The sequence below is a fragment of the Eleginops maclovinus genome, chromosome 4, assembly GCF_036324505.1.
Source record: "Eleginops maclovinus isolate JMC-PN-2008 ecotype Puerto Natales chromosome 4, JC_Emac_rtc_rv5, whole genome shotgun sequence".
In the NCBI taxonomy this organism is placed as follows: Eukaryota; Metazoa; Chordata; class Actinopteri; order Perciformes; family Eleginopidae; genus Eleginops; species Eleginops maclovinus.
The window spans coordinates 34,330,642-34,348,687 of NC_086352.1; the positions used below are offsets into that span (position 1 = coordinate 34,330,642).

At 42.2% G+C, this 18,046-nt stretch overlaps 1 protein-coding gene across 2 annotated transcripts in view; it reads right to left on the reverse strand.

The window, feature by feature from the left end:
* Window positions 1-380: 380 nt before the first annotated feature.
* efl1 (elongation factor like GTPase 1) overlaps window positions 381-18,046 on the reverse strand; it is an 89,553-nt gene continuing 71,887 nt past the window's right edge. For both annotated transcript variants that reach the window (XM_063880482.1, XM_063880481.1), the window contains exons 18-23: window positions 15,688-15,814; window positions 15,346-15,472; window positions 11,676-11,880; window positions 10,259-10,785; window positions 9,189-9,373; window positions 381-818 (exon numbers count right to left, since the gene is read on the reverse strand). In XM_063880482.1, the coding sequence (XP_063736552.1) occupies window positions 630-818; window positions 9,189-9,373; window positions 10,259-10,785; window positions 11,676-11,880; window positions 15,346-15,472; window positions 15,688-15,814 (1,360 nt within the window). In that variant the 3' untranslated portion in view covers window positions 381-629. The remainder of the gene's footprint in view (window positions 819-9,188; window positions 9,374-10,258; window positions 10,786-11,675; window positions 11,881-15,345; window positions 15,473-15,687; window positions 15,815-18,046) is intronic.

Consider the following 18,046-nt stretch of genomic DNA (forward strand, 5'->3'; position numbering starts at 1 on the left):
CATGCTTTTATCACTTATTGTCTGGATTTTAGGACTCATTCCTGCACATTCATACAGAGGCAGAGGCTGCTATGCAAGGCGCACCTCAACACACACTTACACACTGTTGGATGCAGGGACAGGGAATCGAACCCCCAACCTTCACAGCCACAGCAGCTCTTACTTACCACTGAATAGTTTCCTTATTTCTACTTCATTTAACGTACTTTTGCTCTATTTATGTGTATTTTGTAAATTGTGTAATTTTTAGATTTACATCTTTTATCTTTAATATATTTTCTATGTATGCTTCTTGGGATATATTAAGCTGTCTTTGGCGGTTTCCTTGCTGTAAGAAATGCAAATTTACCCTCTGTGGGACGAATTAAGTTATTCTGATATGAAAACAATCCCATTGCTCAAAAGAAGCAGACTTTTATTGTCAAGATGCATCACACCAATCAAGACCATAAATATGTGGATTTTACATTTGTTCTTTTGCACGAGAAAATATGCAAGGAGTCTGCCTTTTGAATGAACAGCAAGTCAGAGAAGTGTCTGTGGTATTGGACACCATATCTGCCCCTCTGTAACGATAGTCATTAACGGAAGAGCTGGGGAGGACGATCTGCTCCTGAGTCTTTCCCGCTCTACTTGTTTTTGCCCAGTGTTCTCTGTTTCTCTGCGTGCTCCACGGTCTTCTCCTCCACATAAAGGCCTTTGCGGCGGCGGACAGCGTTCATGTACTTCAGGGCCTGGTTTGCAGAGTCTGCTTTCTCCCCAAAGTGCAAGTACTCCTCTTCTGTGGTGGGAACCCAGTATGGATCGCTGCTGATCACCTGTGGCACAGACGGAGCAGAGAGTGTAAGAGAACATCCCACAGAGTGTGTGTCATTTTACATTTTACTCCTTTTTGGTTCATTGCCTTGATTCTGTTGACCAGGAGTTTTAATGTTAATATCTATTTGGGTCATACCAAAAGAGCTTTTACCAGGAGTTCTCAGACCTTTTTTAGTCATGTTTATATTCTTCCTTTAAATTGTTTATTCATACTCATGTGCATATGTCTTTAAAGGGACCATATTCTGCTCATTTACAGCTGTATATCAGTATGTAGTGTCTCTACTTTAAAGAGTCCTCTCCTGCTGATATTCAGGTGTATATCAGTATGTAGAGTCTCTACTTTAAAGAGTCCTCTCCTGCTGATGTTCAGGTGTATATCAGTATGTAGTGTCTCTACTTTAAAGAGTCCTCTCCTGCTGATGTTCAGGTGTATATCAGTATGTAGTGTCTCTACTTTAAAGAGTCCTCTCCTGCTGATGTTCAGGTGTATATCAGTATGTAGTGTCTCTACTTTAAAGAGTCCTCTCCTGCTGATGTTCAGGTGTATATCAGTATGTAGTGTCTCTACTTTAAAGAGTCCTCTCCTGCTGATGTTCAGGTGTATATCAGTATGTAGTGTCTCTACTTTAAAGAGTCCTCTCCTGCTGATGTTCAGGTGTATATCAGTATGTAGTGTCTCTACTTTAAAGAGTCCTCTCCTGCTGATGTTCAGGTGTATATCAGTATCTAACGTCTCTACTTTAAAGAGTCCTCTCCTGCTGATGTTCAAGTGTATATCAGTATGTAGTGTCTCTACTTTAAAGAGTCCTCTCCTGCTGATGTTCAGGTGTATATCAGTTTGTAGTGTCTCTACTTTAAAGAGTCCTCTCCTACTGATGTTCAGGTGTATATCAGTATGTAGCGTTTCTACTTTAAAGAGTCCTCTCCTGCTGATGTTCAGGTGTATATCAGTATGTAGTGTCTCTACTTTAAAGAGTCCTCTCCTGCTGATGTTCAGGTGTATATCAGTATGTAGTGTCTCTACTTTAAAGAGTCCTCTCCTGCTGATGTTCAGGTGTATATCAGTATGTAGTGTCTCTACTTTAAAGAGTCCTCTCCTGCTGATGTTCAGGTGTATATCAGTATGTAGTGTCTCTACTTTAAAGAGTCCTCTCCTGCTGATGTTCAGGTGTATATCAGTTTGTAACGTCTCTACTTTAAAGAGTCCTTTCCTGCTGATGTTCAGGTGTATATCAGTATGTAGTGTCTCTACTTTAAAGAGTCCTCTCCTGCTGATGTTCAGGAGTATATCAGTTAATGTAACACACCTTCCAGAAATGCAACAAAAGATTTGTAAACCCACAAAAATGTATAAAAAGGATATGCAAATACTGCAAATAGAATAACCACAAACAAAAGGAAAATCTGTAAATCCTATAATGAAATTAGAAGTAAACCAAAACATTTGTGAATATCTATCTAACATCTGCAACTTTCGATCAGGTATTTTGAAAGTCAGTTTTGATACAAACTTTCCGCTGGTCTGAACAAAAAAACGACTCATGCCAAAAAATCTATATATTAGATATTGTAAATAACAAAATAAACTAAATTGATTTGTAATTCAACCCTCCACAACACCTGGCAGGCAGCAGTATAAGCCTGCCTCTTGTATGGTCATCGTGCTAAAATGTGTCACAGGGTCAGCGCAGTGTGGAAATGTGAAGTCCTGGATATTACGTGTCACTGAGCAGCCTGCTGTAGCCCTCCCAATCATATATGCACTTAAAGATGAACTGAACTGAAAATAATCAACACCAGTGACGTGCGGTGAAGTTCATGGCTGGTGAGGCACTGACGTCATCACAATCAGATTTTAACCTTAGAGCATCTTACACATACATTTTAGTTTGGATATGCAATCCTCCATTCTAAAAGTAGGGTCAGGCGAGACGAAAAAATAAGCAAACGACTGCACTTGACTTAACTGTAAATTTTAGCTCGCTGTCACTTATTCTGCAGCGCACGAAGAATCACTGGACTCACTAGCACCCACTGCCATGAGGCAGGAGAACTGCGTGCCTCACCTAGTCTCTCTTCGCAGTGGTTTTGCTCAGCACAAGAGACACGTTACAGACATACAGTTGACAAACAACACTGTATATTATATACACCAGCTAAAGTATGGAAATTAGTTAATATAGCCAGAGTGTTTGAACATTTTAATAGCGACATACAGACAGCAGTTACAGTCTCACTGTATAGCATGTCAGCAGGTTGGTGCCTCACCGAGCAGCCGTTCTCAGTGTTTGAACGTGAATATGAAAATTCAGCGATTTTGGATCAAAATAATGTAAAACTGGTGAAATTAAAAGGAAAATAACTTTATAATACAAACAACTGGATAAATATGATCATTACATTTATTTCTTCATTTTACTTTTCATGATGACGGTGAGGGAGGCAGGTGAGGCACGGCCTCACCTGCCTCCCCTCACCGCACGTCACTGATCAACACTGATAAAGTGTTGGATATGACAATTAAAAATAAATGACAAAAAAAAAAAAATCAATACATAGCTCTTTTAAGCAACACAAAAATTGCGTGTGTTAGTACTAGAACGCTGCCAATTTTGATGACGTCACTGGCATGGTAGGACACTCTCTGGTAATAGGCAGCTAACGAAAATGAGTAATGTAATGGGTTACGTGTTTGAGCCCGTGAGGGCCAGACCTGTAGTTTCTGACTACCACCGGATAGGCCAACATACGATCCTACAAGACGATCAATTTCCAGCTCCAACTCTACCCTCAGGCCTACATCGTCTGGGTGGAAGTGATTGGTGTGTGTGTGTGGGTGCTGCCGGAGCATGGACACTGCGCTGGAATCCATCTGCTGCAGGAGGCAAACCTGGAGCATCTGTTGGGTGCTCATCAATGCATCACCAGTCATAGGTCCTTTAGGATGCTGTGCGGTGAGAGAGAGGTGTTGGAGGTGGCAATGCTAGGTGGCTTCTACAGCAAGTTAGCATCAGAGTCCGTCTCTGGCTGCATGTATTAGAAGCACCCTAGGCGCACGGATAATTTGCGAGTTTCTCTGTTTACTTTAGGCTAGCTCCAAAGTTGGCAGTTTAGTTTTTTCCTTATGGATGTTGATGGATATTGCACAGATAATTATTGCATGGATGGATATTGCACGGATCCCTCCTACTATAGAACTGGCAGCTATTTCTGCGAGTTGAACTCCCTCTGCGTCAAACTGCCCTAAGACGGAGAACATCAGCTAGCTGGTGAGTAGAGAGGGACATTGGATTATGTTAACAGACCCGCCGTGGTTTAGTTAGCAGCTAGTAAACGCATTATTATCGAAGTGTGATTATCGTCAGAGTCGTGGTTTATGCAGTCTGTTTGGTCGGAGTGCTAGCTTGTAGAGTTTGACATAAGACTGCTTCAAACGTGTTTCCCTAGGTTGGATCGTTTTTGTTTGGTGACTCAATTTCAATTAATGCCGGATGTGTCAGTCTCAGTTTTGTTGAACGCTATAAAGCCTACACGTTAGGCTTATTTGTGCGTGCGTATGAATATATATGTATTTTGTGTATGTGACAACGACTTTACATCCAACCCTTTGCCTAGTACACTTGCTAGCATGCTGGATAACAGCTACACATAACTACCTCTCTCTCCTCTGCCTGATGTGTACGCTTCAGCGCCCTGTCTCTGCGGCGGATAGCATCGGCGGTGTTTACAGAGCTCGATGGTATGTCCAGGGCCGGTTCTTCCTACAGGCCATCAAGGCGACCGCCTAGGGCGCCAAATTGGCGGGGGGGGGGGGGGGGGGCGCCCCCTAGTGGCGCCCTTAAGCACACATCTTTGTTTTAACTAATTTTTTTTTTTTTTTAAGCATGGGATATAAAACCCTCATTGAATTAAATGAACATGCCCCAACCCATATTTCGAGATTTCCTGGACTGTGATGGGGGGGTTCTGTACTGGATGAATGTGAGGGGTTGGCCTCTACCATCGAGCAGAGAGTGTGTGAGCGAGTCAGAAGCGTGGCACAGACAAGTGTCAGGGCAGGCATCATGGGAGAAAATCACATCTCTGTTAAAGCTTATTTTAGGGATTGTATATTTTCATTAGAGAGGCTGTGTGGAGGGGTGACAGGAAGTGAGGCGTGAGAGCAGGGACACCGGTTCAGCCAGCAGGGCGCCCTGCATTCTGGATTTAAATATTAAAAGATGAGCTTTGTAAAACAAATGTTAAATATATGTTAAATAACTATCCAAAGACCAACAGTCTTCTTATGCTAGACATTTTTTGAGTTGTTCCACACTGGAGGGTGCAGTGAAAAGTTGCATTTGTCCCGCCCAAGTGACACGTCCCAAGCTATCCTCCCCCATATACAGTTGTATTCTGCTTTGGACGTATTATGGTCTGTGTTTACATTAACAAGCATCAGTAACACTCTAGAGACTATGTGTAACAGGGTTTTGTAAGAAATAATAATCAATATTATGAGCAACTACAACACTGTCTTATTTTGAAAACCGTTTTACTTTGAAACTGTTTATTTTGTAACCGGATGTTGTTTTTATCCTCAGATAGCATGTAGCTAATGTTGTATTGTATATATGAGTAGAGGGAGAAGGACTCGTGGAGTTACATACTAAACACACCGCCTCTACCTCTCACTCATTGATGCTGCAATAATACTATTACATGTTTGATAGGTAGGCCTGCTTCGTCGCATGAAGAAGACTGCAATTTTTAGTTTTTTGAATTCATGACACGTTTTTTTTATTATTACTTTTTTTAAATGCGTTCTGCAGAGACGGGAGGCAGGCGTTGGTCACGGTTTGGAATGAGAGAAAACAGGACAGAGTAACACGGCGAATATCGCTCATATTTTTTTTGTTTAGGGCGGCAGGCGTGAGATAAGCTGTTAAGGGCTGCGGGAAACCCTGTGTAATATAAAGGTCCTGTCCTTGTGGTAAACCGAGAGAGAAACGTTTGAGCTCCATACTGTTTCAGAGATAATGCTGGATGTGGTTTGGAACATAATATGGCGTTTAATCACGGCAGCGTTTAGCTGAGTTTCTCCCGGTACAAAACTCTCTTCAGAGGAGAGATCATGACGCTCCAAAGGGGCGTGTTCAGCAGCAACTCCAAAGGGGCGTGGTCAGCAGCAGCTCCAAAGGGGCGTGGCCAGCAGCAGCTAGTTCATTTAAAGGAACAGTCACAGAATCAGCACTTCAGGAACAGGGCTGAGATAGAGGGGGATGAGGCATGCTACAATGGGGGATCTGTTTGGTATATTGAGAAAAACACTTACAGTTTTGTATAGATTAGTGCAGTAATGCATGCGTCACAGCACTACAGTCTCTGGAGCATCACGCTGTAAACCATGGAAACAGATCTCTACACTCGAGGTCGTTTCAAACAGTGACGTTGACCATGACCGTTCTGTGTTCAGGTGTGGGCGTCCAGAGAGAGGACATACCTGCTTTCACATGACCTGAATGACGTGGGACAGTGGGTTGATGATGAGCAGCTTTTATGGGGACTCAATCTGCTGATGAAGGCTGTGAGATACAGTGGAAAAAGTGAACCCTGAGTTACTATATTAGTGTTAAAAATGTGGATGAAGATACATTTAAGATGACTGACATGGACCAGAGACCTGTTTTTTGTAATTGCAGAGAATATATATATTTTTAATTTAATGGTAGAATTAACAACAACCACATTTTCCTTTTTAATTTTACTATTAAATCAAGTATGAAATGTTGAAAAATGTAACTACAATATTTACAATATGATCTCTTTTTTTAATGTTTACACTATGTTTTTGTTTAAAAAAAATGTATGACAAGAGTGACTGATTTTTTTAGGCTGATATTGTTATTTGAAGTGTCTTTATATGAACACGTAATGTGATACATTTTAAGTTTCATTTTACTTATTGAAAATAAAAGAATGTAAATATATTGCGCGAGGTCTATGAACTAGCAGGTTACACACACATGCATTTCCTAACACCATACACACACACACACACACGGGGGTTGTACTGTCCGACAGATGCTGGCTGATCAATACGAGACTCATTCACACCGCTCCTCGGTCTGCAGCTGAACAAAGGAGCAGGGCCCTCCACAATACCAAGCTCAGAATCTGCGCTCCCTGCCTCGGTGCTCATTCATATGCTAATCCAATATCCTGGCCATATCAAATCGCTGTCAGGAAGAATGTTGACATCAGCACTAAGCGGGGGGGGGGGGGGACGACGACTCTTTGTGAAGAAGCGTCTGCACATAAATGAAATCAGACAGACAATTTATAATGAGGCAAAGACAATGACTGCTGCTTGGGGGGGGGGGGTGTGCGTGTGTCGCAAGGCGCTGCGAGATGGGAAGGTCATGGTTCACATGCAAAGGGTTATGACAGCTACAGTTCACTCAGTAGTTTCTCTTATAACTGAGATATTGTGATAAAGCTTTCATTTTTTCAGCTTTCTGTCCAAATAGTTAATAAATGTTCAGTTTATTTTGCTCTCTAACCTTAGGACTGTTAGTGTATCTGGATTACTGCTCATCTTTGGAACTTCTTAGTTTGGTTTCTTTCAGAGCTCTGACACTGGAGACCCACACAAGCCCCTTTTCACTGCAATCAGTTCCATTCTAGAGATACATATGTTATGTTTCAGTTGGCAAGAAGGCTGTATAGTCTTTAAATGTATTTTAAATTAATTAAATAATCATGAGTTACAATAATACTGTTTTTGTATAGTTTTGTATATATCCACGAGTCTGGACTGCGCAAAGGTTTATGTTTATAAATTGTTTACCACCTAGTTACATGCTGTAAAGCAGATTCCAGTGAGCAGGTCCAAGAGTTTAAAATGGCTTTACGCCAGTCAGACAATGAAAGTCTGCAAAGCGTGGAATGAAAACCCTTTTGACTGCAGGCGTCCGCACTGATAATGTAATTCATTCTTTTGCTAAAGATCGGCGTTCTTATGACGTGTAAATGCTACGCTTCCTATGTTTTGGTGTTGACTGCGTTCACACCAGCAATGAACTGCTCCAGAGTTCACTAGTGTGCGGTCCGGGATCAACTCTTTTAGGCGGACCAGAGTCCGGTTGTTGAGTTCACGTCAGAGGGCTCGGACTGCGTTCACACCAACCCAAACGAGTCGCACCCAGGGGTTAAACGCTCCAGGGTGCGATTCAACCGTACTTAACAGGGCTGGTGTGAACGCGGCCTAAGTATAGTATGTGTGCAAAGGCTCCTGTTGGAGCTGAAGTGTGTTAGTCACTTTAGATAACAGCATCAGTTAAATGACATGAACACAAGTTTGTGTGAACCTTAGAAATGCATTAATGTGACTTTGGGACTCATACTGACTGAGTTATGAGTGTGTGTGAGTAAACAGGTCCGATATTTAAGCAGAACCCTATTGTTTGTGGATTCTATAGTAGCCAACGCTACTGGATAACTGATGTTAGTAAAGCAGATGGCAGTGTGTGTCATGGTGTCTCATCATCTTTAAAGATAGAGCACATACAGGATTAGCTCTGAAACATGTGACACACTGAACTCTGAAACACATGACATGAGGCGGAGATTCAGACGACTTCCCCCATTACCCCAACTGACACCATCCATATGGCCTGTGGGACGCTGAGAGCGTGTGTGTGAGTGTGTGTGCCGCAGCAGGTATAACGGTCTAATGCACATGTTGTGTACCGCAGCTTTGATCCCTACTCCCCTGAGGGAGCTGTCTCATTACCCAAACTGCCTGAGTGACCCACAGCAAGTGCGCTCCGTTCCCTGCAGCTGTGTGAGCACACGTGTGTCTGCATACAATGGCTTCAGGAAGTTCAGATTTTTCCACTGTTGACCGCCTTATTTACAGACGATGAATGGAGTTATCTCCTCTGCAAACAAACATTCAGACAGTAGCGTTGCCACAGAAGCTCCTATAAACGTATAAGCTGGAGGAAAAGTCAAGGAGGTATTGCCTGCTAAAACTAAGGAGTGTAAGACAGCACTCTCGAACACTCTTCATTCATTTAGGTAACACCAGAGAGTAGAAATGCGTGATGTAAACAGGAGATGGAGGCCTTTTCCACGCAGCTGTAGACAGATTAACTGCTTCAACGTGGACTGTGGTCAGTAACGTGGGGGAGGACCTCAGCTGTGTAGATTTATCGTATCATTTTATTAATAAATGCTGTTAAACTTGACGAGAAGCTTCTTGGATTCTATTTGCCTATTCCTTTCTTCAAGATTAAGAATCCAACATATATAATGTATTTTACATTTACTCAAGTATTGTACTTGAGTAAATGTAAAACACATTTGTTATATACAGTATTTACCTCCCAGTGGCTGAAGACCAGCTGTGGGCTGGCCAGTCCGCTGGTCCTCTTGCGGATCTCGTCGGCGAATCCGAAGCTCTCAGCGACGGGCAGGACGGCCTTGATGAGGAACATGTCTGTGCCCTCCTTCATCTCCTCATGGAGGACCCGGCCCTCGCGCTTCCCCAGCACGCCGTACACTCTGCCTGGAAAAGGAAGAAAAAGCAGATGTATTATAATCAATACGGTGTTTATTGATAATATATCATATCATGTCACATCAATTAAAATCTTGATCTCTTTTATTTATAGAAAACATTTATGTGACATCCTTTAAATCATACACAGCACACAGTCAGACTTAGACTCTGAATTTAACTCTAGTACTAACAAAAAGATAACATTTTTAGCTTTAGGAAAATGTTGAGTTGTTCAATTATCCAGAGCAGTAGTTGATACTCATTAAGCTTCAAATTTGGACTCCAAAATTCTGTGTGGAAACACAGAGAAGTGAAAGCTAGCTTGGAGACTTGGTGGACTTTAACTTTCTTTAAATCCATTAAAGAAAAGCAGCTTTAGTAAACTAACCAATAAGGTTCTAAAGACTTCCAATCTGAAATTCCCTCTTGGCTTCTCTGAAGAGAACTCTGGAGACAGACTCCGCTGAAATACTACTATCAGAAAATGCTAGCTTTACATTTGAAATCATCTTGAAATGTTGAAATGAGTCATTAGGAGTTACTATGAATGACTTGCCTACCCAGAGTGGATGCTTTATTGTTTAAAAATATAAATAAACCCATTAAGTCTAAAGTTTGCTAGTCAGAACCTACATTAATCAAATCAAATAAATGTAATATATAAAACAGAAGTACGAGCGGTGAAACAGCGGGAGGTGGAAGCTGGATCAGAGGCAAAGCCACCTGGAGTTTAGAGTTCAAAGTATGCAGCAAAGAACCTTTTCTTGTATGATGGTTTCACCGTTGTTATTAACAAACGAATGAAAGCAATAAAAAATGGTCTAATAATGGAGTAAGTGACCATTATTAGACCATTAGTGTGTGTGTGTGTGTGTGTGATCAGCAGCTCACCCAGCACCTCGGCGGTGGCCATGATCTCGCAGGTGTACATGGCGGCCATGAGTCTCTGCGGCTGAGCCTGGAAGGCGTGGCGGCACGCTTCCTTCATGGCAGCGATCAGCTGACCAGACACCGGCCCATAGCAGCCTTGGGGGGGGCCCTCAGGTCTGCGCCTAGCCTGGCTTGGCCTTGATACCAGACCCACCGGCTGGGCAGGGGTCTCACTGCTTTCCTCCGCTTTACCGTCAGCTGAAGCCTCATGGGATATGGAGTCCTCTTCCACAGAGTCCTGATGTTGGGGGGCAGCAGACTGGATGTCCCACCTCTCCAGGGAGAAGCAGACCCCCATCAATGGCTCCTCACACATGGGCCCTGACAGGGTTGCGAGTTGGAAGCCGCTGACGATGCTGTTGTCTAAATCACGAGTGAAGGGGGTCTGAGCTCCGGCCTCAGCGGCGCCGCCCCCCCGACAAAGACACTGCCACACCGAGGGCCGCTGGTAGCCCTCCACACTGTTCAGCAGGATGTTGGGACCATATCTGGAAACAGGAAGAGTAACACGCTGAATGGTAATGTTTAGAATAATACAAATAATGTGTTCATACCAAACCCAGGCATGCAGCACAGCCTCATTCACAACATATGATTTTAAATAAAATACAATATTTTAACAGTTATTTAAATGCTGCATTAAAACGTTTCTAATTTCACCATCCAACTGACACAGGACAACATTAGCAGTCACACTTTATGGTTTTCAGTTCACTGAAGTTATGGATAGTACCTGGTACGTTTTTGGTTCCAAAGCGTATTAGAATATGGAGATTAAACATTGCAGACTATATTATGGCTGGTAAGAATATACAGCTTCGGAATATTAAAAGACCACTCCAAATGTTTCTTAAATCTTTATCTCTACATGTATGGCAGCCATTCCAGTGTCTATTGAATTCCAACACAGAGAAATGTTGTCAGTAGTTTATAACATACATTAAATAAATCATTTAACTGAAATAAATAACTATAAATAGTAAAAGCAGAGAAACTCATAATGCTGAAGTGGTCTCTGAATTGTTTCCGGGGCTGTATTGGTGTTTACAGGACATGCTGCACAAAACCGCTTTTTTTAAATAGCCAGGCTACTGACACTGGCAACTTAAAACTGATACATACAGCAGTAGTAGAACACAGTATTTAATATCTAAACATATTCGTAAAAACAGAGCAAATTAGGAATAAAGGCCTCTCCTAAAAACCAAACTGGTTCTTGCTTCTAAAGTTGAGGTAAATAAAGGTCAAACTTCTTTAGGAAACGGTCAGTCTAATCTGGGTTCTGTTGTTATCATCTGCAGAATGTTATATTGCATGTGAGATCAAACTGAATATCTACTATTTTGTGCTCTAAATCTATCCAGGAGGAGGCACAAACCTGCGGGGCCCGAAGGCCCAGATGTGCTCCACAGCGTTCCTCCACCTCCGCCCCTGCAGAAGCTCCTCCAGCTGGGCTTTGAATCCAGCGATGGCCTCCAGAGTCCTTGGGCTGATGTCCACGCTCCTCCCCTCCCTCAGGGACATGTTCACCTGCTCCAGAGTCCGGATGAGCTCCGTGCTGCTTTCCAACAGAGACGTCACATCTGACAGAGAACCGACATGACAGTTTTATTTCAGTGGTGCTTAACCTGGTCTTGCTGACACAGAGCTGCTCTTCTGCCAAACACAACACTCACCAGAGTCATAAATCACTTCCTGATCTTTAGGAATAAAACCCAGCAGGGCCGAGGTGAAGTCAGAGGGAAGTGTACACCGAGCGTTCCCTCTCTCTCACGTAGGAACAAGCTGATTTTAATGAGTTCAGATGGATATATAAAGATGTGTGCAATAGACGGAGAACTGTTTAAAACCTTGGAAAAAGTTGTGAACTTTATTTAGTTTCAGAAGAAGAGGACTTTTATCATAATCCTCAGTTTATGATTAAAGGGGACCTATTCTGCTTTTTGGACTCTTCCCTTCCCTGTAGTGTTAATATTTGTGTGCATGTAAATGGTCTGCAAAGCTTAAATCCCAGATTCCCTCCAACACACTCCCCCCCTGCCTGAAACGCCTCCATTAATAATAATTGTGGTGTATTAAGGAGACGGACACCGCTATGTCGTTCACATCTTTACTCCACGTTGAACTCCAACTTGGCTGCGCATGCGCGATACAACATGTTAACCAGGACCGTATTCAACAAGGTCCAAAAAGCACCAGTTTGCATTGTAACGTCATAAACATTATGTGGTCAATATACCACGACAATAATAATAGATTACATTTTTATTGCGCTTTTCAAGGGAAGTGCGTTCCAGAGGGTGGGGGCTATAACATGCCCTGTCCAACAGTTCGCAGGCGAGTCCTAGGACCGCAGACTGCGAGATGGGGTGTAGGGGTGGAGTAGGTCCGATAAGTACTGGGGGTGCGTGTGCATGGAGAGACTTGTATGTGAGCAGGAGGGTTTTGTACTGGATCAGAGATTTGACGGCGAGCCAGTGAACGTGGATGAAAATGGGGGTGATGTGCCATTGGACTACTTCCTGAACATAGTGACATCACTACGTAACATTTGCATTTCTATTGGCTAGCACACATTCTATGGTACAGGCTAAGGGGCCAACATCTCTAAGGTCTTGACCAATCACCACAAAGCTGGCCAGCTAACCAATCAGAGCAGACTGGGCTCTGGTTTCAGACAGAGGGTAACGCGTTACTCTAATCTGACCACTTTTTTCAGTATCGAGTAATCTAATGCGTTACTATTTCCAAACCTGTAATCAGATTAAAGTTACTTATCCAAGTCACTGTGCGTTACTATTTTTATCATTCTCCTTAGTGAAAATATACAGTGGGGCAAAAAAGTATTTAGTCAGCCACCAATTGTGCAAGTTCTCCCATTTAAAAAGATGAGAGAGGCCTGTAATTTTTATCATAGGTACACTTCAACTATGAGAGACAGGATGAGAAAAAAAAATCCAGAAAATCACATTGTAGGATTTTTAATGAATTAATTGGTAAATTCTTCGGTAAAATAAGTATTTGGTCACCTACAAACAAGCAAGATTTCTGGCTCTCACAGACCTGTAACTTCTTCTTTAAGAGGCTCCTCTGTCCTCCACCCGTTACCTGTATTAATGGCACCTTTTTGAACTCGTTATCAGTATAAAAGACACCTGTCCACAACCTCAAACAGTCATACTCCAAACTCCACTATGGCCAAGACCAAAGAGCTGTCAAAGGAGACCAGAGACAAAATTGTAGACCTGCACCAGGCTGGGAAAACTGAATCTGCAATAGGTAAGCAGCTTGGTGTGAAGAAATCAACTGTGGGAGCAATTATTAGAAAATGGAAGACATACAAGACCACTGCTAATCTCCCTCAATCTGGGGCTCCACGCAAGATCTCACCCCGTGGGGTCAAAATGATCACAAGAACGGTGAGCAAAAATCCCAGAACCACACGGGGGGACCTAGTGAATGACCTGCAGAGAGCTGGGACCAAAGTAACAGAGGCTACCATCAGTAACACACTACGCCGCCAGGGACTTAAATCCTGCAGTTCCAGACGTGTCCCCCTGCTTAAGCCAGTACATGTCCAGGCCCGTCTGAAGTTTGCTAGAGGGCATTTGGATGATCCAGAAGAGGATTGGGAGAATGTCATATGGTCAGATGAAACCAAAATAGAACTTTTTGGTAAAAACTCAACTCGTCGTGTTTGGAGGAGAAAGAATGCAGAGTTGCATCCAAAGAACACCATACCTACTGTGAAGCATGGGGGTGGAAACATCATGCTTTGGGGCTGTTTTTCTGCAAAGGGACCAGGACGACTGATCCGTGTAAAGGAAAGAATGAATGGGGCCATGTATCGTGAGATTTTGAGTGAAAACCTCCTTCCATCAGCAAGGGCACTGAAGATGAAGCGTGGCTGGGTCTTTCAGCATGACCATGATCCCAAACACACCGCCAGGGCAGCGAAGGAGTGGCTTCGTAAGAAGCATTTCAAGGTCGTGGAGTGGCCTAGCCAGTCTCCAGATCTCAACCCCATAGAAAATCTTTGGAGGGAGTTGAAAGTCTGTGTTGCCCAGCGACAGCCCCATAACATCACTGCTTTAGAGGAGATCTGCATGGAGGAATGGGCCAAAATACCAGCAACAGTGTGTGGAAACCTTGTGAAGACTTACAGAAAACGTTTGACCTCTGTCATTGCCAACAAAGGGTATATATCAAAGTATTGAGATGAACTTTAATTATTGACCAAATACTTATTTTCCACAATAATTTGAAAATAAATTCATTAAAAATCCTACAATGTGATTTCCTGGATTTATTTTTCTCATTCTGTCTCTCATAGTTGAGGTATACCTATGATGAAAATTACAGGCCTCTCTCATCTTTTTAAATGGGAGAACTTGCACAATTGGTGGCTGACTAAATACTTTTTTGCCCCACTGTATATGTTTGCTTTCTTCTTGCGTCTCGGGGAGTGACGTCTATGCGACAATTAAGTCACGTTTTCAGCATGAGGACAACTCACGTGTAATACCACGCAGCGACACAAACGTAAACAACAATGGAGGGAGGAGAGAGATGCGTGTTTTCTAGCTGGAAATACAGTCACTATTTTGAGTTTGTGTCAGCTAAAGATGACAGTATTCAATAAGCTTCAAAAACACTACATCAAATGTGAATGTGAAGGGGGTGTTGTTGGCAGCTGCTAAAAATAACTAATAAAGTAACTTGTAATCTAACTTAGTTACTTTTAAAATCAAGTAATCAGTGAAGTAACTAAGTTACTTTTTAAAGGAGTAATTAGATTACCTTTTCAAGGTAACTGTGGCAACACTGTTTATGACACAAAAGCTTCAGACGTTCACCAGTAGGGTATTTACTGATGTATTTTATGTCGTAGAACTACATTTGAAAATCTCTTTGTTTAACCACAGACCTTATATTGGGCTTATAGAGTCATTCCTGGGTTCTAGTTCTCATTCCTGCACCACTTGATTGTAAAAGTCAACGATACTTTGATCTCTTTGATTTTTTTCTGTTGCTGTGTGCGGTCTTACCTTGTGGCAGGGGGGCGGCCCGCACGCTGACGGAGGCCAGCCTGTTGGGGGTGGCGAGGGTGACCAGGCCACTGGGGTCCACATGGAGCGTGTCAGATGAACGTCCCTGAGAGGCCTCTTCTTTCACCTAGCAACCCAAACATACACACCAACATGTGTGAAACTGAGTGATGATACTTATCTAAGAAATCTTACTGCTCAATTGTTTCACGATCAAAGTATAGTTACACATGTCACTTTAACACAACTTTTAGAAGAAAAATGTGACAAAGACAGAAGCTTTGTATCCTCTGGTCATATATTGGTATGGACCGCAGTTCTTTGAATGTGTTGCGGACTGACCCGGTGGATGGCGACTTTGTGCTGATGGCCCAGCTCTTCATTCACCATGTCCACTTTGGGCGGACGCACCACGGTTTCTCTGAAAGGAATGATGGGCTTGGACGCGCTGATCTCAATTTTAGCAAACCTTTAAAAAGACAAGTGAAACTCCTGTTAGTGATGCTAATGACGGATCATTTGGGTCTCCGTTGTCCTCCATCAGCTCCAGGCCAGTGTGATTTTATCATCATAGTCGTATACATTTTTAAATGGTAACAGCTGATACGTTTTGCGTGTTAAATTGAGATAAAACAATCAATCAATAACGAACAGGTTGTATTCTAACAATTTTTGTTATCTTCCCCGGTTCCCCTGTCATACAAAACAGTAAAATGAATATCTTCTGTTTCTGTTTGCCAGATAAAAAGAGACATATGGACACATCATCTGGTACCTATAAAAGGGACGGATTACATGTAACAGGATTACGTAATCAGGATTGAAAAATGTAAGTGTATCTCTAACAGTCACAATAAACAGATCAGATAACTGTAAAACAAAATAAAGATGGGGATTACCAGCAGGATTACAATGTTGAAATACATTTTGAAATAAAGATGGATATATAAGGTAGACATGCTGTCTGAAAATTATTTTTTGGTTTTCAATCAGAATACATTCATTCTTAATTTAAAATATATGTATTTTAAATGCATCTTACTGTTCTGTTGGCCAAGCCTGAAGGACACTTTCTGATCCTAAATATCTTGGTTTCTTCTTTTCTAACGTCACATTGTTCTGTTGTCATTAAATATGTACATAGCACACTTCAGTAAAAAACATCGCATTGATATTTCTCCTCGGTTGTATTTTTTGCATCGCATTTAATATCGCAGGTAATCCAAAAGTAACTGAAAGTAATCAGGCTACATTACTTTTTTACTTTGAAACTCAGATAAGGTCACTGATTGTAGAATACATTTTTAAAGTAATCCTCCCAACCCTATATGTTTGTGTCAGCGTGACACACTGCAGGTCAGGCAGCGGACCAGTGAGATTTGAAGTTTTGCTAATTTTATTGACTTTCATTATGTAAAGCTTGTGTTCAAATGTGTAAATGGACTTGCTCCTCAGTCTCTCTGCAAATACATCCAGAGATTACAGAGCTGCGGCAGACCCACCAGAGCAGCTTCTACTGGCAACTGTAAGGTCATATTCTGCAAAACATCTTTTTCTCAGACAGCTTTTTCTGTGAAAGGACCAAAGTCCTGGAACTTGCTACCTGATCACTTGAAATCTGCTGCTAACTTCACCACTTTTAAGAGAGCTACCAAATCCCGGTTAATCCAACAACAAACATGTACCCATGTCTATTTAACGTATGCATTATTGTATCGTGCTGTATTCTGTTTAACTCTATTTCACCTCACTGTTGTAATTTCCTAGTTCCATAAAAGCTCTTCTAGGGACGAGTGTTGCAAACTAGCATTCGCTATAAACACTACGATACTTGCATCGGATAACTGTTTTCAGTCTGTCAATGTATATTGTATCTGTCCCTACCAAATAAACCATAAATAAAAATAAAAAAATGCCACAGAGCTATCAGCATTATATGAGTGTGTTTTATCAGTGTGTGCAGAAGCAGACGGAACCCCAGCCAGTTATAGAGATCTGGACCTTGTGCTGCCCACACCTGTCTGCTACATCTGTCTCATTCTTTCTTTTGTCGCTGTCTGCCTCTGCTCTGTTAGTCTCCAAAGTGTTTCTTTGAGGCAGACTGTTTCCCTTTGAAATAGCTTTGATTTCATCCCATTAAAATTAGGTTTTCTTTTCATGGTCGCTGCCAGGCTGCTCGCAGATACAAGGATTTATTCATTACTGACTGTGAAAAGAACCCAATCCAACAAAGAAAAAGCTTTGTCAGTGTTCTTGAGCTATGTATCTCTCTCTGTGTGTGAGCGGGGAGGTGCATTTACTTCTGTTTAAAGGGGCCTTAAAATGTTCATTTTCAATTGTAATGTCTCTCCTGGGACATGTCTCCATGCTTTAATGTTCAAAAAGCTCTTTATGTTTCTCATACTGCCTGTGCTGCAGCACCTCTTTTCAGCCTCTGTCTAAAACCAGAGCCCAGTCTGCTCTGGATGGTTAACTGGCCGGCTCTGCTGTGATTTGTCTACCATTTAGAGATATCCAGGCCCTTAGCCTATCCTGTACAATGTGTTGGAGTGCTGGCCAATAGAGGGGCGAGTGTTATGTAGTGATTTCACTATGTTCCTAAAGTTAACAAAGGACTCCAAGTGAGGAGTTTCAGGGGAGGGAACACAGGGATTTTAGCCTTTGCAGACCATTGACATGCACAAAAACCTTTAAAACACAA